At 32.4% G+C, this 24286-nt stretch overlaps 1 protein-coding gene across 2 annotated transcripts in view; it reads left to right on the forward strand.

The window, feature by feature from the left end:
- The first annotated feature begins 3226 nt into the window (after positions 1 to 3226).
- LOC124362608 (lysophospholipid acyltransferase 6) overlaps positions 3227 to 24286 on the forward strand; it is an 89718-nt gene continuing 68658 nt past the window's right edge. For both annotated transcript variants that reach the window (XM_046817259.1, XM_046817260.1), the window contains exons 1-4: positions 3227 to 3642; positions 14610 to 14755; positions 21180 to 21257; positions 21797 to 21888. In XM_046817259.1, the coding sequence (XP_046673215.1) occupies positions 3559 to 3642; positions 14610 to 14755; positions 21180 to 21257; positions 21797 to 21888 (400 nt within the window). In that variant the 5' untranslated portion in view covers positions 3227 to 3558. The remainder of the gene's footprint in view (positions 3643 to 14609; positions 14756 to 21179; positions 21258 to 21796; positions 21889 to 24286) is intronic.

Genomic DNA, 24286 nt, shown 5'->3' on the forward strand with positions numbered 1-24286 from the left:
GATGTGGCTTGTTGCCTCTGGAGGCGAGTGCACATCCGCATTTTTGGGCCGCGGGGTCTGCTCGGCTGTTGAATTTTCAGCTTCGGCGTTTGCCGCGTCTTTCTTGGCTTCGGCCGCGTCACACAGTTCTTTGGTCTTATCCATTAACACCTCATGACGTTTTGCGATACTTTTGTCACCCAATGCGCCTATTGGTATACGTCCCGCCCTTAAATAGTTATGCCACATCCTGGCTTGAAGACGCTGACCTTCAGTGTCTGTATAGTCCCCCTCATATTCATTCGCGGAGGCAGCCAATGACTTATATTTATCTTCACAGGCCTCCAGTTCCTCATCTACATTTAAGGAAGCTAAGACAGCCTGATCAATAGGCGTACCTGCCTTAACACACTTCGTCAGCCGTTTTCTTAAATCCTCAGCCGTACCGGAAGTAGGCTGTCCTCGGATTTTCAATTCATATTGATTCTCTTCCTTTTTCAAGAGATACGCGTTCATAGTGTATGCCAATACTAAATTCCAAAGGGGAAATGAAAATTCCATACACTAACTCAACTCTTCAAATAATTTTAAAAATTGTCACGTTCAATTAATCAATTAATTTTTTTTTTTAATTACTCGTCATTAAATCATACCCTCACGCAATATCTCTTCAAATGTCTAACTAATCATCACAGTTATACGCCTAAGTCCACGTAGCGTTTAATATTTTTAATTTAAAAGTCGATAAATTTAGTTCCTGATTTATGAATAAACTTTTTAGTCAATAACAAGTTTTAATATTGAATTAGTCACTAAGCTATTCCTCACACCGCCATAGGCACCCTACCGTAATCAGTAAAGTCCAAAAATTTCGACTAAGTCCTTAGCTCAAAATATCGAATTAAATCCCGAAATTATCATAGAATAGCTAGTTATCACTTATTGAATCGGTAACCGTTCAATTCTAATTTTGCTTTGATTCTACTACTTATGTTGTAAGTTCATACTATCAATCAATAATAATAATAAATAATCAATAATTAGTTAATTTTTATAGTATGTCAAATGCGCTGGCGTCTTTTGACCTGACATGGAAAATTAGCCACAATGCGACTCTATATTTTTCAGAGTCGATGTCTCAAGTTATTATTATTCTATTTATTTTAATTTGACATTAAATTCAATCAATCAATTATAATTAATTATCAGCCATTTTCAATGACGCCCAGACGGCTTCCAACGCACTTTAACACACTAGGTATGGTTATTCTAATATTAGTTTATACTAATACTAGGTTAGTTTAAAAGCTTCTATTGTATGTTAAACAGGTTAAGTAATAATTAGAATACTGTTAACTAAGAATAAGTAGCAGTTAACGTGGACTGTTAGGCTTCACTGCCTTTATGATAGTCTGAACTGATGCCTAGATCAATGCATCACTATTAAATTTAAATACGTCTTCCAAATATGCTTTAATTTAAATTGATAATATATTACCAGATTATTTTCAAATTTCAACTAATTGATTAATATCTGTGCCCTTCCTCTAAAAATATACAAAATAAATTTTGAATAGAAGAACTATTAATTAATCTGCTAGCTGATTATTATTGCTAGCTTAGGTTAAGCGTAATAGATTATTTTTACTTACTGGAATCGCTGATGATCCGCAGTCCCATCTCCACAGGGTTCCTCAGCTCCGTAGGACTCGCAGAAACGTGGAAACAATTCAATCACGGACTTTTGAACCGCACCTTCACACCTGACACCACTTGTAACGGACGAGACGGGACTTGGGAATTAGATAATCAGAAAACTGTTGGCCGCAAAAATCTGATTTTAATTTAACCTTTCACATTAATAATTATTACAATACTATTCACATTCCCTAAACTGTAATTTTAAAATATATTAATCACTCATCAGCGAAACAGTAGGTTACAAATTTAAGATTTTAGAGGGAAGGGCAAACACGGAGCGACGCGTTACGTGCGAGTACCGGCGATCAACTCACCCCACGCACGTACTTTTTCGCTACAAATTTTTGTTAAAATGGCGGACTAGACTCCGTACGGTGCTGCTCCCAAACGATTTACTTGGGCGTAACAGAGTCTAGAAACGACACAACTTGGCCAGACACAGGCTGGAGTCAGCAGAATCAGCAAATTCCTCAGCCAGCTGCAGCTAAAGCTGCCACGGGTATCGGGCTACTTCCGCTTAACAACTCAGTTGAGATCAACTAGAATATTCCGAGCAACTATTACTTGGACTTATATCTTACTAAATAAATATATAATAATCACTGTTCCTTATTTCCTTCTAATAATTTAGGTGACGGTAGATATTTTGTAAGTAATAGTACTTACATTTTACTGTTAGGAACAATGAAGAATCGTTGGTTGGTAATACTACAATATAAATACTGTAGTACTTCACTGGTCAATAATAATATTGACCTCACAGTGTCAAATGGTCAGGGGCTTTCTTAATGGGCCGTCACATACCGTCTATGTCTTCAGGCGTGTACCCGATTTTAGTAATGCGCTTTGTGTGGTTGTTACGTTGATGTAGGGTCGCAGAGAGAGGATTCAATAATAAACTAATAATAATTAAACGACACAAAATCCTCTATAGTTCTCAATTAATCTGCGTCTTCTGAGGGTTCGCTTAAACAAGTTAAGGAGTTCTAAAATGTTGACGACCAGTGAATGAACTTCTTGTTTAACATGGGAAAGTTTAGGGAAGATGTGGGCTTGGATAGAATTTATTAGATTAAAAATACTTTTCAATATTATGAAGTGGGTAAGTATCGTTAATAACATTTTATGGAATTAAAAACGTAATAGAGAGAAACAACATTTTAACTTTAATTTTTGAGGTCACTCTACAACACACGACAATCAACTTGTATTTTGGAGATGTTATCTAACAGCAACATTCAAAGTGACGTTGGGAATCATCAAAAAGGAGATCCCCACAATTTGATCTTTATTTGAATCATTATTAAGATAAAAACATCCGAAATTTAAATGTTTTATTTGTTTTTCTATTTTTACTTAACTAGTTTTGTTAAATCATTGAAAATGATTGAATTTGAACATTTAATGTAGAAAGAATGGCCGTTCAAGTACGGGAAGAATAAACTTACGACAACCTTCTTGATTTGTTGAAATTTTCGTTGTTCAGTCTTTGAAATTAAATAGCATTGAAACATTTGAGACTAATTTTCTTCAGACCTGTATATGAACTATGTTAAAAATAGTCGTCCAAGATTGATTTACGCATTAAATTGTTACTCTTGGAGAGTGAAAAACTTGCATATAAAGTAAACCTCAAGGAATCTTTTTTTGCATCTATATTCACATGTTTTTACCATTGACCATTCTCTTACTAATAGGTCACGTTAAATTTGAGAGGCTCACCAGTCACCAACATTCGCTCACTCAGGCCTCGATGCCCGGCCTCATTCTAAATTCCATCCAGTTGCTTAATGTCATCTGTATACTTATTGGTTATGTGTCGCAAAATGTGTAAACATAAAATCTAACGTTTATTTAAATGTTGTTTAATAAACTCAAATGGGCTCAGAGAGTGAATCTTATTACGATGGGAGTCGTATGTTTTCATGGATTACTGAATTATCTGGGATCCCTATAGATTTGGTAAGATTGGATTATTATTTTACATCAATAGGCCAATGCAAGTAAACAATAGGTAGGCAACTAGGCTTAATGGAAAACAACTAATTTTAAAATGTCAAAAGAAATACATTCAATAGACCTAACTGTTATTAAGCCTAGGCATATTTATATAAATAAATGTGATTATAAATTCAGTTTGTTCTTTTAAATTAGTCTATTCTGATCAGGCTGCAGTATAATAAACGGAATCATCAGTGTTTGTGATTATCTAAACTACTGAACAGGTAGAGTATAATAAGTGGACCCGGTTTTATTATTGATAAGTATAATCATCGATACTTAACATTCATATATTGAATACGAGTCTATCAATCAAAATATCTGTATTCATAATAACAGTCATATTTTAAATTGAAATAATTAATATAATATACATAGTGACAATCTCATTTGAGCTGTAACGATCAAACAAACAATTACGACTGGAAATAGTAAAATTCATAAATAATAAAATGATTAATGTATAACAGAAAATAAGAAATATACCGTACATAGGCTACTATTTATGTGTTTTCTCCTCAGTAGCAATGATTAACCACTTCAAGAAGTTATTTAACCCTTTTACTGCCGACGTCCGATATGTCGGACGTCGGCATTTTTGCCGAAAACGCCAACGTCCGATATGTCGGACGTCTGTTTTTTTTTATTATTACTGGCTACTGTTATGTTCAAATGCCGAAATATTCGGTATTTTGGTTGTTTAGGAGGAAAGGATAATGAAAGAAGCCATTTGAAGAACTTTGGATTTCTACTTTCGTCGTCTTTGACTAGAATTGACGAACTACCTAGACAGCTGTCAAAACCAGATGATCGGGTTAGATTACTGAAATCTTCGTTCATTGTTGTTGTTTACAATGTTATCGAAAGTTTTTTGAAGTATTACTTTTGTTGATCAAGGATAAAATGAGTAAAAGAGTTACATCTAACTCTCCTGTGAGTGAGGGAACAATAATTAACAGTCTAATCGATGGTGGTGTACAAGAGCAAGACGAACTGAGTGACGATTTCCTTCAGAATTTGTCAGATTCATATGCCGATATTAGTGTTAGGGCTATTGATGACAATCAAAGTGATGTGGATGACACTGATGACGATCCTGACTATCTTACCATCAGATAATGAGGAGTTATTAGATAGTGAGGTGGATGTGGCACAGATAAGTTTACCTTCAACTTCCACTGGTAGGCCTAGAGGAGGCCTACCAGTTTTGGGAAAATCCTCATAGTGCAGCTATGTTTCAAGGTAGCACCTTCAAATTTGGTGTATGTTCTAAGCAATTGCTCTAGTTTATAATGATATCATGCTCAAAATTTTAGTATAATTTTAAAAATAAATTATCAGATGCCAAACACAATTTTTATTTATTTTTTTATTTACATAATTTTTAAAATTAAATAATGAGTTTGTTTCAAATTAAAATTTCTTTTTATTATTTAAAAAACAGCATTTAAATACGAGTAAATAAAGTAAAAATTCATGCAAATCTAATGAAAAATAAAAAAGATACAGCATATTTTGTAAATGAATGCACAACAGCGATTTTCCCCCTTGGCAATTTTGACTGGTACGATAAAAAAATGGCCGGCAGTAAAAGGGTTAAAGCATCCTTTCTAGAAAACTGTTCTTCTCTTCTGTACAAATACAGAGATATCTGCAAGCAGTTCAGCTGATATGTCATTTTTTTAAATTCTTTTCACAGTCCTCCACGAGCTTTTAACTGTCTTGTCTATGAAAGATAATACGTTTATGATATGAAAAAGTGTTTATACAGGTTAGTTATCATTCAAAATCACTATTAGTTGGTTATATTGATAGTTATAATTAAGTAATATCATTTGTCAGTATTGATAAAATCCTGGTTCACTTATCGTATCCTACTCCTACTGAACAATAAAAAGCCAAAATGATTAACTGAATTATATATATATATATATATATATACATAACTAATTGTCCAGATCTAAATTGCAGCCACCTAAATTTTGTATGAAAATTTACTATTTATGAAATTGATTGTACGAAAAAGTTGGTGTAGATTGTTAAGTAATAATTTAATGAGTTGTTGACCCACAAGCTCTAGGGATTAGCCTATTGACCATGATCCATTTTTTGGATATTTCACAGGTTGGTTGCCATGGCCAATTTTTCTTCCGTCTGAGGAAAAGAGACGATTGTCCCTGCACTTAGTCCTAAAAGGACCTTTGCTAAAAGGAACTTGTATTTCTGTCCTCAAAATTGAGAGCTCCTGTTCTCTAATGTCCTTGGGGCTGAGAGGATATGCTCCTAGGGATTTTTTCTTAATTTTAGTTATAGCCGGGCATCTTAGCCATATGTGTTCCTGATTATTCCTTATCATAATTACAATTCTTTTTGAGAATCCACCTATACTAATTAAAAATGGGTGGGGAGTTGTAGTATCTCCTGATGGGAAGCGTTTTGGGTATAGTCAACCCAGACTTAATAATTCCATGCTTACATGTTTCCTTAAAATTAAAATGTACAATTTTCATTTTAATCAAACAAGCACAAAACTTTGTAAACCCATACCTCTTGTCATGTTGATTGGCATGGTTTTCAAACCCTGTAAAATTAATTGAGGGATGACAAATTTTGTATGAGTTATCTTGAAAGTAGTTAATAAATAGACGTGTTTTAGAACAAATCTAATCAAAATCGGTCAACTTTTATAAAAGGTTTGTTTTGAAGGAGGGGTCTGGGGATTAATTTACATCATATATTAAATATTGGCTATAGGAACATACCTATAGATCATGGGAAATGGGTTAACCCCAAAACCTGGGGGTCAGCGATGAACTACAGCTATCTATGTACAGACAAGATGGTATAAAACTTACTTATTTTTTACCATTGGAGGTGAGGTCATCAATTTTACTTTCATTCAAATTTACTGTTTTACTTAGTTTGAAATAATTTGGAACAATACTGTTATTATTAATACATTAAAACAGCTAGCAATAATTAATTGCAAATTACTATAATTAGAATTTTTTGCATTCGATACGCTAGTTTAGATATTTTCAATCGAAAATTTGATTTGTTCTGGTGGTGGCTGACAATCTAGCCCTGACTTACTAAAAACTTGCTATTAAGCCCATTTTACATTGGTAAGGTATAGAGGATTATTTTTTTTAATAAGTGTTGAGGGCTTGTGCTAATTTTTAAATCAATTGCAAAGGCGTTAAATCAATCAGCAACAACATACTCAGCTTCAGCTGTTGACGACATACATCCTTGTTTTCTTGAAAACCATGATATGGCATATCTTAGTACTATTTTGTCTTCAAGAACTAGTTTATGTTTAAAATTTCCAATTTGCTAGTTTAGATATTTTCAATCGATAATTTTATTTGATTCAGGTGGTGGCTGATAATCCAGCCCTGACTTACTAAAAACTGGCTATAAAGCCCATTTCACATTGGTAAGATATAGAGCATTATTTTTTGTAATAAGTGCTGAGGGCTTGTGCTAATTTTTAAATAAATTGCAAAGCCGTTAAATCAATCGGTAGCAACATACTCAGCTTCAGCTGTTGACAACGACATACATCCTTGTTTTCTCAAAAAGGGTATGTCCATGTAAAACAGGACAAAAATATTTAAAAAATATTTTTATGAAATAACCTAGGTTTGAATGTTTCCAGATAAAGATTATTCTGAGCAATGTTGGCAGCATTGGCTTTTTAGAGGAAAAATTTTATTTTTGTTGGTATTTTGTGTTTAGTTAACACCTGTTAGCAGAGTTCATTGATGGCTGTTTGTTAAGTCTCACATCTCAATTTTACAACTGATTATACATTAATCTAGAAGGTGGCCAGTACCAAGAAGCCATCTTTAGAACAAAAGCTAACTAAAAATATGTTTTTGTTACATTTAGGTTAAGAATTGTTCTTTCTATTAGGTTATGTTTTAAACCTTACTTCATGTAACGTGAGTTACCAAAATCACAGATTTTTCAAGTTTACTTATGTAATACACAACCAATAACAATAATAAAACAGATTCTATTTAAGAAAACTATTACAAGTATGGTACTATTTTTTTAAATGTTTAAATTTGATTCATTTGCAGGAATTTCATATAAGTTTTTCTTTAACGTGAGTTACTGTAAAGATATTTATTCATAGCACTTTAAACATTGTTTATGTATTGGAGTTAATACTAATACAAAACAAGCTCTTAACATAGTTAACCTCAAAACAATTAAATAATTATGGTAATATTTATATTTGTATTGGTCAGAATATAATGCCTGTTTTAATTGTTCAAACATACTTCTAAATATAAGTGTAACATGAGTTACCGAAATTTTTTCCAATATTTTGGGTTTGATCTTATGATTTTAATAAATATAAAACTTGCATTTAACTTAGATAACCTTACCTTATAAGCTTATATAAATCTTTTTATTCAGGAAATTATTATTTGATTTATTAGACCCACTTCAAGTACACACCAAAATGTTGTAACGTGAGTTACCACTTCAACCTAGAAGTGAGTTCTCGAAGTAACCTTTGTCTTTTATTTTGGTTACTAAGTATTCCCAAAATGTACAGTTCTGGGTAGTTTAGTAGGAGGTAAGATTAATATTAAGCCTAAAAAATTAAGCTGTAATATTTTAAGATTAAGAAATAATCTTCAAACTTTTCTAGTAAGCAAGAAAATATATGAAGTGCCTGTTAATGACCCAATTGTTCCTTCAACAAGTAGTGGTACAGTAAAGAAATGTTCTATATATAATCTGGTGTACAGTGATGACTCTGACCTTTCTGATGAAGAATCATCCGTTCCGAGTATTTCTAGTGAACTAATTAGAAAAGAAAGCATCAAAAGTGGAACTTTTGTCCTTGTGCAATTTTCAAGTGAAAAAGACTCTTTGGTTACATTTAATTATGTTGCTATTTGCCAAAGTGGTAAATTGACAAGTTTGGAGACATTGAAGTAATGTGTTTGAAAAGTGATAAAAACTGTTATACATTCAAACTGATCGAAAATGATGTTACTTTCGTCAAACTTGGACAAATTTTTAGTGTTCTGCCTCTTCCAGAAATTAAAGAAAGGTGGAAGATATTATTATTATTTTAAAAACAAAATAAATATCAGAGAAAAGTAAAATGTTAGCTACACAGACTGTCTAATTGTTTTAAGCGTTGTGCGAGTGAATATTCTTTATATATACAAACCATGTAAAAATGTAGTCTATAATTACCATAAAGTTATTTGATCTTATCTTTTTATTCTTTCATAGTTGTGTTATAAGAAAAATACAAACTGGAAGTTATAGAACAGGCCTAAAGCAAAAAATATGTTGTTTTTAGAAATAATACAACTTGTTTTTACACTGGTTGTATTATTTTTACAATTAAAAACAAATATTTAATTATGCCAAACTAAAATAATTAAGTGTACTGATACTAAAGTAGTTATTAAACACAATTCAATATATAAAATTACATAACAAAATTTATTTCTACAAATAACAAATGTCCTTAGGAAAAAGACATAATGTAACATGAGTCTTTAGTAACATGTAACATGAGTCAATTGGGTCAATAGTATATTATTAAAATTATGTTTTTCAGTTCTTATTGTTGTAGTTGTCACAGGTAAACTACAAACTCTTGAGCCAATCTTAAGTATTTAGATTAAGAAAATTAAACATTTAGGACAAAAGTTGTATCATGTTAAAGTTTGCTTTCAAATTATGACGTCCTTTTTGTGTAACATGAGTTACCGAAACTAGAGAATTATTATTACCTTAATTATTAGTCTCAGGAAGTTGAAATCTGGCCAATGTGTATTATAATTTTTGCTTAATACTGCAAGATATTTTTGCTTAATATTATGCTTTAAAAATTAAAATGTTTCAACAAATAACTTAGGACCCATGTTGAAATGTAACGTGAGTTACCATGGACATGCCCAAAACCATGATATGGCAAATCTTAGTACTATTTTGTCTTCAAGAACTAGTTTAAGTTTACATTTCCAATTTGCAAAATTAGTAAGTTTCTTTTTAGCGAGGTGAAATTAGCTCCTTACTTTAATCTTCAAGAAAATATATAGATTACTAGAAATTGCTGTACCACATAACATTATATAATTTCATATTAAGCTAAATTAATCCTTGAGCTTATCTAGTACAATTTATTAACACTCTTATAACATTCTTTTTAATCAACCAATAACATTGTAAACAATTTAGAGTATTCACACATGATAATAAAAATAAAGATTTACAACACATGATAGTAGAAATAAAGATTTACAACACATGATAAAGTATGCGGTTGTTATAAATCTAACCATACTAATATGGTTATGTTATGTTACTAATATGTTACATTTATAATTACGAGGTATTTTGAAATAAAATAAAATAATTTTATTAGCCCAAGAGAACATGTTATGATGTTATAAGGCTGTCAAATAGATAAGAAACCTAAGTACTAAAATAAATAAATTTAATCTTACAGATATAATAAATTTTCAAAATAATTTTAAGTATGGTAGATCATGGAGTCGATATGTACACTGTTACCAAGTTCTGGGTGAATCCAGCCTATAATCATCAAATGTATGTATTTCATTTTCCAGCAAAATTTAGTTAACCCTTTGGATGCCAAGCAAATTTCAAGATTCGTTTTGAGTAATGCCATGCATGTGAGCTGTGGGTGTTTCCTGAGTGCCAGTGGTAAATGGCCTATAACAGCCAAGTGTGCCAAGCACAAAACAGCTATTTTGTTATGTTAGACTAAAAATTGTATAACTCCTATCATAATACTGATAAATGGACAATTTTTGTTTTGTTTTGTAGGTTATGAAATATACTGTTATGTAATAACAAATTTTTATGATAATATCCAAAAATATAAATAAGTAAACTAAAAAAAAAAAAAAATAAATAAAATTCTTTTTTTATTTTTTATTTTTTTTATTAGAAAACTTACATTATTATACTATTTATGTAAACATATGTTACATTTTACATTAGTATGTATAATTATGAACCAATATAGAAAATTTCAGAAAGAAATATTGAGAAATAAAAGTTTTATAAGATTTTTAATAAAACTTTACATTTGGACTAAAATGCTAAAATATTGACAATGTAATGTAAGGGCATGTTATTGTAAGGACTTTTCTAAACAAAACTATATTTATTAAACTAGCATTGAGATGGTTGAAAAACATTGGTTAGGACCCTAATGCATGTTCAAAAAAAATAAAATCATGACAAATAGCCTATTTTTTATATTATTTGCTTTTACTCACCCTCAGTTATTGAAAGGCAGAAAAAGTCCAATCTTCAATCACTTACTATTTTTTAGTGCCTATAGTCTATAGCATAGGCCTATTGAAAAATGTTACTAAGTCTATAAACAACTATGCAAAGAAATGTCTCTATATAAAATATATACATTGTTACATAAACGTTCAGTCTATTTACACTCGTGGCGGGGGAGACAGTCAAGGTGGCAACCCCGGGTGCACTTGACACATACTGTCGTGGACCTTATACTATAACAAATTATATATCAATTTGTTAAGTAACTCTTCCCCTTTCGTTTGATGTATCCGTTATGAAGATTCGCTTACTATATGATTTAAAAAAATAATATAATCGCAAAGCCGAAAATATCGGCCCGCGGCACACTTCGGTTAAACGTAATGGGCCGAAAATATCGGCTCTCGGCACACTTCGGTTAAACGTAAAGGGCCGAAAATATCGGCTCTTGGCACACTTCGGTTAAACGTAAAGGGCCGAAAATATCGGCTCTTGGCACGCTTTGGTTAAATATAGTGAGCCGATAATATCGGCCCTTGGCACCCAAAGGGTTAAATTACTTTTGAAAGAATTTTATGTTGGAATATGCTTCCATGCTATTGTTAATTCATTGAAAAAATATATGGCTGTTATAAGAAAATAGTTGTTTAAACTGGGTAGTTTTGTGTATTGGGTCTGGAATAGTATTAATGCTCTATGCAAAATAATTATGTTGGGAAATGAGATTTTGCTTTACACACTTTTGTAAGTTTCAAACAGGATTTCCATTATATATTCACCCCTCACTGTCAAAATTCGAAGATCTTTAAAATGGTTCTTGCATGATTGGTTAAAGTCTAAATTACTTAAAACCCTAATTGCTTTTTTCTGAGCCTGGAAAACTTTTTTCTATAAACGGTGACATGTCCCAGCAAGCAATACCATACTGCAGTAAAGATTCAAAATAAACATTTTTTCCCTTTCTTAGATCAGTGAGATCTCTAATTTGTCTAATCGCATAACATGCTGAATTTACTTTTCCAATTGATTGATGTGATTTTCCCAACTCAAATTGACATCAAAAATAAAACCAAGAAATTTTGCAAGTTTTAGAGGACGTTTATTTTCAGAAGAATGTTATTTCTATTTATTCAACTGTATTTCTGATAAAGTGAAAGTTAAGTATTGGTGTTTTTGAGGTATTTAATGAAAGTTTGTTGTTCTTAAGCCAGTAAAATATCAAGTAGCTTTAATGAGTCAAGTTGGTTTGAGATAATATTAGGTACATTAACAAAGTAGTGATTGAATTCTGTTGCAATATCCATTGGATTTGAAATAATTTGATCATTGGCAGCAGACAGATGGTTTTATGGTTAGGAGCTGGTTTTGTTTCTGAGTTTATAATATGCCAATATGTTTTTTTGATATTAGTAGAATTATTTATTTAATTTACAATTGGTTCTTTTTTTCTAATAGGATTAATTTTTTATGACATTTGAGATAAGCTTTGTATTCATTTCAGCTCTTTTCTGTATTAAATGATTTAGCTCTGACAAATAACTTCCTTGTCACAACATCACTTGCCCTAACCTCATCATCCATGAAGGTGGGATTGCCTTGCATTTCTTTGTTTTCTGGATAGGAAATGCCAGTTCATAGTAATAAATTAGTTTCTCCATAAACTTTGAGAACTTCACACTGACAGATAAAAAGATAAAAACATTGAACCAGTCTACATTGAGTAAAAAGTCATTAAAAATTGCGTTCAAAGAGTAATGGGAATTTTCATATTTTTAACAAATATTTAATTGTCTACATAAATGTTGTCACCTACGAAATAATCCCCAGTATATATTGTGCACTTATGCCAATGCTTCTTCTAATTCCTTTAGCACTTTCAGTGATGCAATTTTATGTCTTGTAAAGCAATGGCCTTTTAAGTTTCTCTTTATTTCTGGAAAAAAGTCATACTGAGCCATGTCTGGAGAATATGGCTAGGGCATCATTACAGTACTGTTTTTGTCCAGAAATTCACAACTAAACAATGAAGTTTGCACAGGTGTATTGTCATGGTGCAAAAGCCATGAATTGTTTTGCCACAAATCTAGCCATTTCTTTCGGGTTGTTTCATGCAAATGGCATTGAACATGAAGGTAGTACTCCTTATTGACCCTTTGACCTTATGGCAAGAGTTCATGATGCACTATGCGATTAAAATAGAAGAATATGGTGAGCATAACATTCATGTTCGACTGCACTTGTCTAGCCTTTTTCAGTCTTGGCGATTGAGAATGCCTCCACTGGGATGCCTCAACATTGGACTAATTGTTATATAAGTCAGAATACAGTATAGTGGACAGCTTGAATGGAGACACTTTGCTTAGTTGTAAAGTGATGGGTAAGGTAAGAAGAGATGGATGAACGTGGTAAACCAGAAAAGCGTTGATTCATTGACACCTACTTGTTTACAGTAAATGGGGGCACTGTGAAGACTCACTCTTTCAAAGAATTACATTTAGAGTTAAGTGAAGTATTCAAATTTAATGTTCGATTATAATCTGTAGTCTGTCAGATAAACCGCATTGTTTATTTTTGAAGCTTTTATGTAAACAGAAAAATCAATGTAAAATCTCTGTCTAAAGTAATATTTATGTACAAAAACAAATAGAAGACCTCAAACTTAATCTAAACCACTTATATAGCCTGATAACAAATACTAGGGACAGAGTGGCCTCCTTTTCAGGGACATCACTTCCTTTTGGCGGCAGGAAACCGAACATCATAATGACATGTCATTTTCACAAAAAGTAAATTGATGTTATGTTTGTGCATTACAACTCTTGCCCCCACACAGGTTGATCAGAAAACAAACTTTTGGCTAAGTTTAAACAGGGTGTTTTTGATCGTCCTCCATACAGCCTAGACTCAGCTCCTTGTGACTTTCACATGTTCCTGAACATGTATTGGTGGTTTGCATCTCAGTGATTTACTTATAATGAAGAGCTTCAAAACACCATGACGAGTTGCAACATTCATAGAGAGCATATTTTTTATGCAGAATGTGTTTCAAAAATCTGATATCTGATTGGTAGAATAACAGCTGACTCATACAGTGTGCACAGTTGGTGCAGTATGTGAGAACGTAAACAGATACTTATGTAACTATACTATAGTAAACATACAGACATGTCATGGATTATTTAAAATTATCAGAAATGTTATTATTTTCACAGATAGAATGGACATTGGGTATAACTACTGATACTTTTAGAGCATATTTTAATGGCATAGTAACGAAAAACATAGCTGCCGTCTATAATACAAGTAAAATATCCAATATCAGGCTTTTCTCAGTTGCAGAGTTAAACACATATATTGTAACTATAATACTGGAATGACTCATATTTATTTTCTGTATAATAAATCTTCAAAGTCCAACTCTTAGCACAAGTGAAAAGCATTTGAGTAACTATATTATAACTAGTTTGATCATATCTTGTGAAAGAGATTACAGTGGACTTGATGATGTAATTTATCTTGAATGATTAGTTATTGTAAAAGCTTTAAATATTATAAATAAACATAAGTAACTAAATCTGTTGCTAAGTTTTCAAAATTAAAAGAAGTCGAACTGTATGTTTCAGATAAATTTCACAGTAACTCAAGTGGTGGCTGTAGTTTTGGCACCACTATTCAGACATATTTTGCATCCCTCACGCACAAAGCCAGAGGTCCGCCATGCTTTTGGTTTGGTTGTGGGTGTGGTCATGGGATATTTTGCTTTTGGCAGGTGAGTGTTTAGAGTTTTGGGTCAAAACCAAACATTAGATTAAGTTCATACCTTTAACTGCTTCAATCTAAATTTTAGTGAAATTACTTAAATTTGCACAAAGATGTAGAGTGCAATATTTTAATTACATCCAAGAAATTATTTTGATGTAAAAAAAGTTGCATTACAGTGCAAAATTATGTTTTTGTGGTTCTCTTTCTTGGTGAATGTGTAATTTATGCAATCAGCAAATTTAGTGAATACAATATAATTTTAAAGTTAGTCATTTAGATGTACAGTAGAATCTTGTTTTAAAGCCGAATTAATTAACTGTGACTGGAAGTGATTCAAATAGATGAAAATCAAACATTAAATAGGTCGCAGATAATTAAGAGTGTATTAGATGTAAATGTATGTATATGGTGGTATATAGTAAATGAGAGCCAATTTTTTATTTTTTTACAGAGAGATTAGTCGTAGAGAAAAGAAATAACATAAAATGTAAAGAAATTGTGTTTACTCTTTCATAAAAAAATTGTTCAAGCAAGTAAAATTATACAGATGTTTCAAGACTAACATTGGCATGTAAAGGGTTAAAAAAACAGAAAATAAAAATATTACATATTGCATAGTAAATATTATACATTACATGATGTATATTATAAATTTTAAATAGGGATAGTTTGAGATAGTTATTACATAGTAAATTTTGTTTAGTTTCTAATAAAACAATAGTTGTTGTGTTATTTAAAAGCAAGACTGAACAGATAGTAGAGTTTTTGACATTTAACATTGTGGTATTTTACAAAAATATAGCACTACTGTTCGAGGATTGGACTCTATCCTTCTCTTCACGTGTCAGAAAGACAAATGTTAATCATTCAAACAAAATATAGAACTAATTAATGTTTAGCAATGAATTCACCAAAGCCACAGCAGAATAAGTTTTGTGAGAAAACATCAAGCATATACCTGACAGACCAGAACGGTCAGAAGTAAACATGATAGTGCACAATACATGCTGCACATAATTGTGACTATTGGATCTATTCTGTTAATCAATCAATCAATAAACAGTTTTTATTGCGAGATCATTGACAAAGTCTCATTACAGCTTTCATAATGACTGAGATGTCAAATCATTTACCATTACTAATAAACCTAAGCTTTCAGAAAATATGATACGTCGTTTTATTTTTTATCATTTAAGTATAGTTATGTGAGTTTCAATTGTGTAAAACAACATGATCAGAATTTCGCTAGCAAAACATAACTGCTTTTAGATCCCTAGTACAAATTAATAAATCAGACATAGTTTTTTATATTAAATAAAGTTACGCACCGGTTTAGAGTTTCATTCTAGTTTATTAAAATGTCCTCCTATATGTGTGATTTCAGTATTTTGTTTACAAATCAGGAATATGCAGAAATGTATTTTGTGTTTGCTTTCTGTAATGGCAATGCTAATGTGGCTGAAAGGGAGTACACTGTCCCCCCTGTTCGGCTAGTTGCCAGTACACAACAAGTACTTACAAAGCTGCATCAGCGTTTGGTGCAACATGGATCTGTGCACAAGGAGCCGAGTGAGTCGGGGGCAGCAGCATTGGATTTGAACACAGTAGAATAAATATTGTACAAAGTTAGATAAGACCTGGAGATTAGTAGCAGGGATCTTGCAGGTGACTTCGGCGTGAGTAAAAGTATAATTTTGAAAGTTTTGTAAAAGGAGAAATTTTACTCTTATCATTTTACAAAAATGCACAGACTTGAACCTAATTATTATGCTGTTAGACGAAACTTGTGTCGCTATTTATTAAATTCTGACATTGAACAATATAATTTTTTCATAAAAATCTTATTGACAGACAAGTCAAGTCTTTTTTTTACAAGTCAAGGGGTATTTAACTTTCGCAATATGCACTTTTGGAATACTGAAAATCCAAAAGCTGCAAGAGAGCAGTCATTTTAGAGAAAATTTAATATTAATTTTTGGCAGATGTGATTGATGATCGTTGGGACCTTACATTTTTCAGGGAAGTTTAACTAGAGATATGTATCTTGACTTTTTACAACACAATTTGCCTCAAATGTTGAATGTGTTCGACCCTATACACAGCCAAGATTTTATTTATCAACAAGATGGTGCTCCTCCTCACTGTACCATTGGCGTCCAAAATTGGCTAAATGTTATCTACCCATTTTGGACAGGTAGGCAGTCCTGTACCTTGGCCTGCAAAATCTGATCTCACCCCATGAACTTTTTTGTTTGGGGATTTCTTAAGTTTGAGGCATCTGCAACACCTTTAAATAACGAAGAGGAACTTTTGAATAGGAACCAAGTTGCAGCATAAAAATTAAAGGAAAAGCTAAGCCATAACTGACTTTTGGAGGAATACGAAAGAGAGCCAGAGCCTGCATAATAGAGATCGGAGGACATTTTGAAAATAAGCTGGAATGAAACTCTAAACTGGTGTGTATCTTTTATTTAATAAAAAAATATATGCATAATTTTTTAATTTGTACTATAAATATTGAGGGATCTAAAAGCAGTTGTGTTTAGTGAAACTTTTATCATATTATGTTTTACACAATTGAAACTCACATAACTGTATTTAAATGATTAAAAATTAAACAATGTATCATATTTTCTGAAAGCTTAGGTTTTGAAGCAGTTTCTATGACATATGCTAGTTTCCAGCATTTTTTGTAAAGATTTGCCTTGTCCAAAAAATAAACTATATTGGAAAAGTATTGTTTTAATAACATTTACTATTACTACATTATTACATTTACATTACTATTTTATCCATACTCACTTAAATTGTAATGTAGAATAAAATTGTAGTAATTTAGTTCGAGAAATGTATAGAAATTTTACATATTTTACAAAACTTTCATGATTTTATTAAAAAACAAAAATAATTTTTCTTCATTTATAATAATTCTTAAATCATGTTGATGTTTATAATTCATACTATAACAAAGTTAACCCTTTGAGTGCTAAGTATTTATTGAGTGGGAATACTGAAAAGTGCCAGGTATTTTTCTAGTGGGTGTACCTAAAAAGTGCCAGCCCTTTTAAAGGCATTTTGCAAGGTTTTAGTAAAAAATCCACAGTTTGATTATTTAATAAGCTATCAACATGATTCTTTTATTATTTTTCTCTAAAAACTCTGTTTAATTCACATAAAATAACAAATTTACCATAAGACTAAATTTAGGAATACCAAAAATGGACTTATCTAAAACAATTCCAAATGTTTTTTATTTAATTTTTCAACCAAATTATTATGACAAAAAATCATATCCTTTTCTTTGTCCATATCACTGGAAAGTGTATGCAATTGTCTGTAAATCTCGAAAAATTTATATTGTTATCTTCAATAATGAGTGAGTTATACAACTTTTAAGAAACTATTGTCACATTGTTTCCGGTAGCTATGGCAACCAAAAATGTTTATATATTTTTTTTTGACAATTTTATTTACAATCTGTTCAGACATTCTTAGAACAATAAGTAAATTAGATAAAATAATAAATTAACACGAGTTAGACTCTATCCAGCGATAGAGCTAACACAAATAAACAAGAAAGTTTGAAATTAGAACCTAAGAGGTAAGTCCAGGATTGAGTGTCTCTTCAGACGTGTAACTGACGCACTATTATCCAACAGGTTCATCGCAAGGTAGTTCGGATGAGAATACAGCTTGTCTTGGTACTTCTTGCTGTAGCGAGTTATTTCCTCTTTTACTGTGGGAATTTTGGTGTCTTGATGTATTAATTGATTAGTTATATACCACGGAGCTTCCAGGATGTTCCGAAGGACTTTAAACTGAAAACGTTGGAGAATTTCGATGTTGGAGTTACTGGCTGTACCCCAAAGCTGTATACCATAAGTCCAAACAGGTTTCAAAATCACCTTGTATACTAACAACTTATTTCTTAATGATAATGTCGACCTCTTGTTTAAAAGCCAGGATATTTTTTAAGAAATTTGAGTTTAAAAATAATCTTTTGTGCCAGATATGAGAACGCCAAGTTAGTCTTCGGTCTAGATGCATACCCAGATATTTCACTTCTTCAGATTGGAGGAGGAGGACATTATTAAGAGAGACAGGTGGGCAGTTAGCAGGCCTTGTTGTGAAAGTTACATGAGTGGACTTGGTTTCATTAACCTTCACCCTCCATCTCACAAGCCACTCCGACAAGTCATCCAGCTCAGATTGTAGTCGTTGGGATGCAGTTCCTGGGACTTCATGAGAGGCTAGTATAGCGGTATCATCAGCAAAGGTGGCCATGGTGACATCGGCTCGTACAGGTATGTCAGATGTGAAGAGGGTGTAGAAGATGGGACCCAATACACTGCCTTGTGGAACGCCCGCCTCAATTTTGTGGAGGTCGGAGTATTCGTCTTGAAATTTGACTCGAAAAAACCTGTTTGACAAATAGGACTTGATGACATTAAAGAAAGAATGAGGAACAAGTAGTTTTAATTTATAGAGGAGACCCTCATGCCAACCTTTATCAAAAGCCTGACTGATATCAAGAAAAACAGCCGAGCAGTATATTTTTGCTTCCAGATCTTCCTTCACTACATTGACCACATGATGAATCTGCTCAATGGTAGAGTGCTTCTGGCGGAAACCAAACTGATGGTTGGGGATAAGGTTGCCGCTATCAATAACTTGCTGAAATCGTTTTAGAAAAAGCTTCTCAAAAACTTTTGAAGTCACAGGCAATAGACTTATGGGCCTATAAGAACTAACCTGATGTGGAGGCTTCCCAGGTTTAGCTACCATGACAATTTCCAATAATTTCCACTGTGCTGGAAAATGCTCAATTCTCAATATTGCGTTGAAGACAAAAGTCAAAAACATAATAGCTTTCCTCGGCAGTTCTTTTAAAATCCTTCCTGTAATGAGGTCATACCCAGGAGCTTTGTACGGCTTCAATTGTTTCACAATTATTTCAGTTACTTCAGAGGGAGTAAAGGGCTGAACAGGAAGTAATAGTTGGGTAGGTGATTCTAATAAGTATTCAATTTCTGGGTCAGGAGCTTGAGCTGAGTCACTGGGCTTGAACACATCGCGTAAGTGGGTAGCGAATACTTCAGCTTTCTCCTTGTTGTTCTTGACCCAGCCACCACCTGGCAAGATAATCAGAGGAATCGGCACTCTTGGACTAGTCATGTGTTTAGTAGTTTTCCACATTGAATATTTCGTGTCTTCTGTAGGAGTTAGACTTGCAGTAAAAACCTGAAACCTTTCATTATTGAAGTTAGATAACAAATGTTTCAAATCCCGCGCCGCTCTATTGAAGTTGTTTTTATCACGAGGATTCCTGGAATTTTGCCAAATCCTACGAAGTCTTCTTTTTTGAGCAATCTTTTTCTTGATGCTAAGAGGGTAGTTCAGGCCATTAGTGGTTCCATTTCGTTGATACGGCGTTGATTGCCAAGCACACTTCTGGACTGTCCTGTTAAACAATTCAACAGCTTCATCTATTTCACCATTTGTCTTCAAGGAAACGTGTAAATGCAAGTTTTCATCAAGAAGAGATCGAAATTGGTCCCAGTCAGTATATTTAGAACTTAACCGCAGTGGACCCTCTATAGTAATGGCAGATGAACTTAAAGTGAAGATCAATGGAGAATGGTTTGAGGATAGATCAAGACAAGATTCTACACGTGTGTACGTTTGGGAAATACCTTTAGTCACGAAGAAATCAAGCAAATCAGGAATTTTTAAGGGATCAGTAGACCAATAAGTCGGTTCTCCCTTAGAAAAATATTGATAGTTATTGTCGTTGATAGTCTTGAGGAGATTACGAAGTTTCATAATTTAAAGTTTGTAAAATAAACACAAAAACTATACAAACACACTTAAGCTTGATGAAAATTCCTTTGAAAGTACATATAACATTTAAAAATATTAAAGGTTACAATTTTTTGTGACTTTTTCCCGAACGCCCGGTAAAATCGGACGCCGGCACTTTTCGGCCAACTTTTGTCGTCCGGTAAAATCGGACGTTGGCACTTTTCAGACACCTTTTGTTGTCCGGTAAAATTGGACGTTGGCACTTAAAGGGTTAAGAGAGTGCATGTTCATGAGTTGGATATACATTGATTACCAAAATGAGGCGGAGTTTATTAGGCAGATAACCAATTATTTCCAAATCGAGGGTTAAGCATAATGTTAAAATTTGTAACACATTGGCTATTTAATTATTATTTCAAATAAGACAAGACGTTTCCTGGGATAAAAATTACATACAATGATTTCAAAGACTCAAAAATTCACTTTATAAAAACTTAAGCATAATCCGTCAGCTGGAGTTTGAGATTTATTTTGTAGAATTAACTGTATTAGAGTACACTATTGTATTCCTTGCCTTGTTTGAAGTGGTTGCAATATGATAAAAATACTGAGCTATACCAATTTTGCAGACAAGCCGTACACTTGGCGGGGTTGCCAGCACTGTGTTACCTAATAATCCGCACTCAGGACCCCCAGACCATGCAGAGGTAACATTTCTCTATTGTAATTTGTTTCAAATAAATTGTTATCAATTGATTTTTTAATGTTTACCTAATTACAGACAAATATTGCTTGCTGCACATAAATGTAAAAAAGTGTATGATGAACAAAATAAGATAATTTGAAAGGCACAATTAATTATCTTATTATGTGTTTAAGATGTACAATCAGCGTTTAAGACTTAGGCAAGTCTCAGATCTATTACAACTTATTAAATTAGTTTCACTCTACTGGCAATCTCGTAGCAGCACATGCCTACTTTTCTGATAACTAAGTGTTTGTATTATTAAACACAGTATAATACTGGATAAATATTACTTTTGATTCCTGATCTTTCTTAGTCATTGATTTATTCTAAAGGTACTAACATAAGGTTATTCAGTTTAAAAAATTGTAAGAGTTAGAACAGAAATTAATGTTTGACTGTGGCTAAACATTTACTTCTATAGAATTATTAGTGAAACTGTTACAGTGTACCTCATTTAATATACCTATAAATTATAATAAATTTAAATTTGTTTTCCAGGTTGGTCTTAGTGGTTTCTATGTTTTATCTGTCCTGCATACATATACACCGGCAGATATATGACTATGGCTCACTCTCATTAGATGTTACAGGTTTGTAAAAATTAAATGTGCTTATTAATTCTTTCCACTTGAATGTATATTCCGCGCTGTTCCTCTATACTTGCCTTTGGTTTTGAACAAAAATGTGTGGCTATAAATAAAATATTATTAACTTATTTGAACTAATTAATGTTTTCTTTATAAATTCTGGTCAATCATAACATTGAGAACAACTTACCAGTAAAACAAAAATTATAATTGTATGTATTTGTTAGAAATAAAATAAAACATACAAAATGCTTTTTAAAATCATTTATATTATTTTTTTTAATGTTATGTATTTAAATACGGCTTTGTATTTATTATTGATGTAGTAAAAGTATTTAAATTACAAATAAACTATTATATCAAGTTTTATTAGTGTTTCTAACTTACAAAATATATTTCAGAAATACATACTTTTGTCATTTTACAAATTGCTTGAACTTAATTTATTTCAATATGTCTTAAAACTCCATTTAAACCTGAATGGGATTTACAAAAATCTGTAATAGTAAAATTTCACAAAAAGTATTAAACACAATTTCAGGAATACTAAATTGACTATTCTGAGATCCAAGACAATGTTTGTAGTAATAATTACGTCAAATATAGACTTCCCTATTGTGTTTAAAAATAAACATAAGACTATTTGTAGTAAACAGTTAAGTTGTAATAATTACAAATGAAATCAAATTATCAAACAGAAATAAAAAAAATGATTCTAATCACTAACAGAAAACACGACTCAGCATTCACGAGTCATGAAAACAAAAACAATGTGAAATATTGTTATCAGCTGCTTTTAGTGTGTGCAATAATGCAACTTTACTGTGAATAATATGGTTTAGCAAAGTGTGATAACTACATTGACAAGTTAAAAAGTCTGGAGTCGTTAAATAACAACCAGGAAGTTTCCATAAAAGATATTACTAATCTAATGCCAAGGTATAGATAGGTTTATGACTATGACCCAACACTCTACAAGAAGCAATGCGAGGAAATGGCTTCAATTATGATCAGGCTGTGACTGCATCTTTCCAAATTGGCAATGCACCAGCATATTGGTCAAATCTTATTCAGCACCTTTTAGTGAAACACAGCGTTTCTACAGTATTGACTTAGGTCCATGTGATTTCTGGGTGTTCTCAAAAACGAAAATTTCTCAAAAAAGGAAAATAATAATGCAATGATCGCTGTTGCCACTGAATGACTCATTTTCTTTAAAGTCAAGGTCAAGTATTTATCAAAAAAATCTGTTACTTTTATTGTGTTAATGTGTTTCACATAAAGTTTGCTACAAACTTCCTAACCTTTATTCACATTGTTGTGAATTTCAGTAATAAACAGCTTAATTTTAAAACTTTAAATTAGAAAGGTATGACTAAGAGGGTAAATAGTGATTAGTACAATATACATATAAATCCTCATCTTAAATTTGTGAATGTTAGAATGATTGATGTTAGAGCTTTGAATAATTTGATATTTAAAGTTACAGTGTCTTATAGGTATGAGGTATAACATATAAAAGTAAATAAGATGTAGTGAAATATTTCACTGGTTTTGTTGTTGTTATTGGAATTATATTTAATTTGGTTTTTAAGATATTAGTTTTATTAAAATATCAGTAATATTCAACATTAGGTTTGTAGCAAATGTGGTAATAAAAGTTATTTGCATAAAATGGCATCACCTAATGTATATTTTTACTTTCTGTTTCAATTTACCAATGTCAAATAGACAATAACAAAAATACATTTGTTATGGTGGAATGGGTGGAGTCCGTGAGGACCGAATCCGCCAGGGCCGAATAGTGAATTCGTCCGCCAAGACCGAAAACGATACTTTCCGTCAGCTCCGAATGATTCGACGTTCACGGACTGGAGAGCAAATTATTCGGAGCTATCGGACTAAGACATAAAATATTCGAGGCTCACGGACGATTCTACTTTTCGCCACTCACGGAATCTAGGAGGATTCGGAGTTGGCGGACTGTCTCGTTATTCGGTCCTGGCGGACTCATGTGTCTTTTAGAGGCGAAAATTAAAGATTCCTATAGAGTCGAATAAATTCGGAGCTCACGGACTGATGTAGAAACTCTTCGATGTTGACGGACGAATAATAGAATTTATCGGTGCTATAGGAAAATTTAAAGTAGAATCTTCAACTGTCCGCGAACTCCGAATTCATACCAATCCGCCAGAGCCGAATCAGCTCCATTCCGCCAACGTCGAAAAGAGCCCATTCCGTCAACGCCGAATCGTGAGGAGGGGGCAGTCATGGAGGGATACAAGTTTGCGATGGCTGCTGGCTCCTCCTACTGTCGACAGTAAATTACAGTCGCCTGGCTCTACACTCCTCCCTCTAACGGTACTACTCCGCTACACTTTACGTTAAGTGAAATGAGATA

This window comes from Homalodisca vitripennis, chromosome 5 (genome assembly GCF_021130785.1).
Source record: "Homalodisca vitripennis isolate AUS2020 chromosome 5, UT_GWSS_2.1, whole genome shotgun sequence".
Taxonomy (NCBI): domain Eukaryota; kingdom Metazoa; phylum Arthropoda; class Insecta; order Hemiptera; family Cicadellidae; genus Homalodisca; species Homalodisca vitripennis.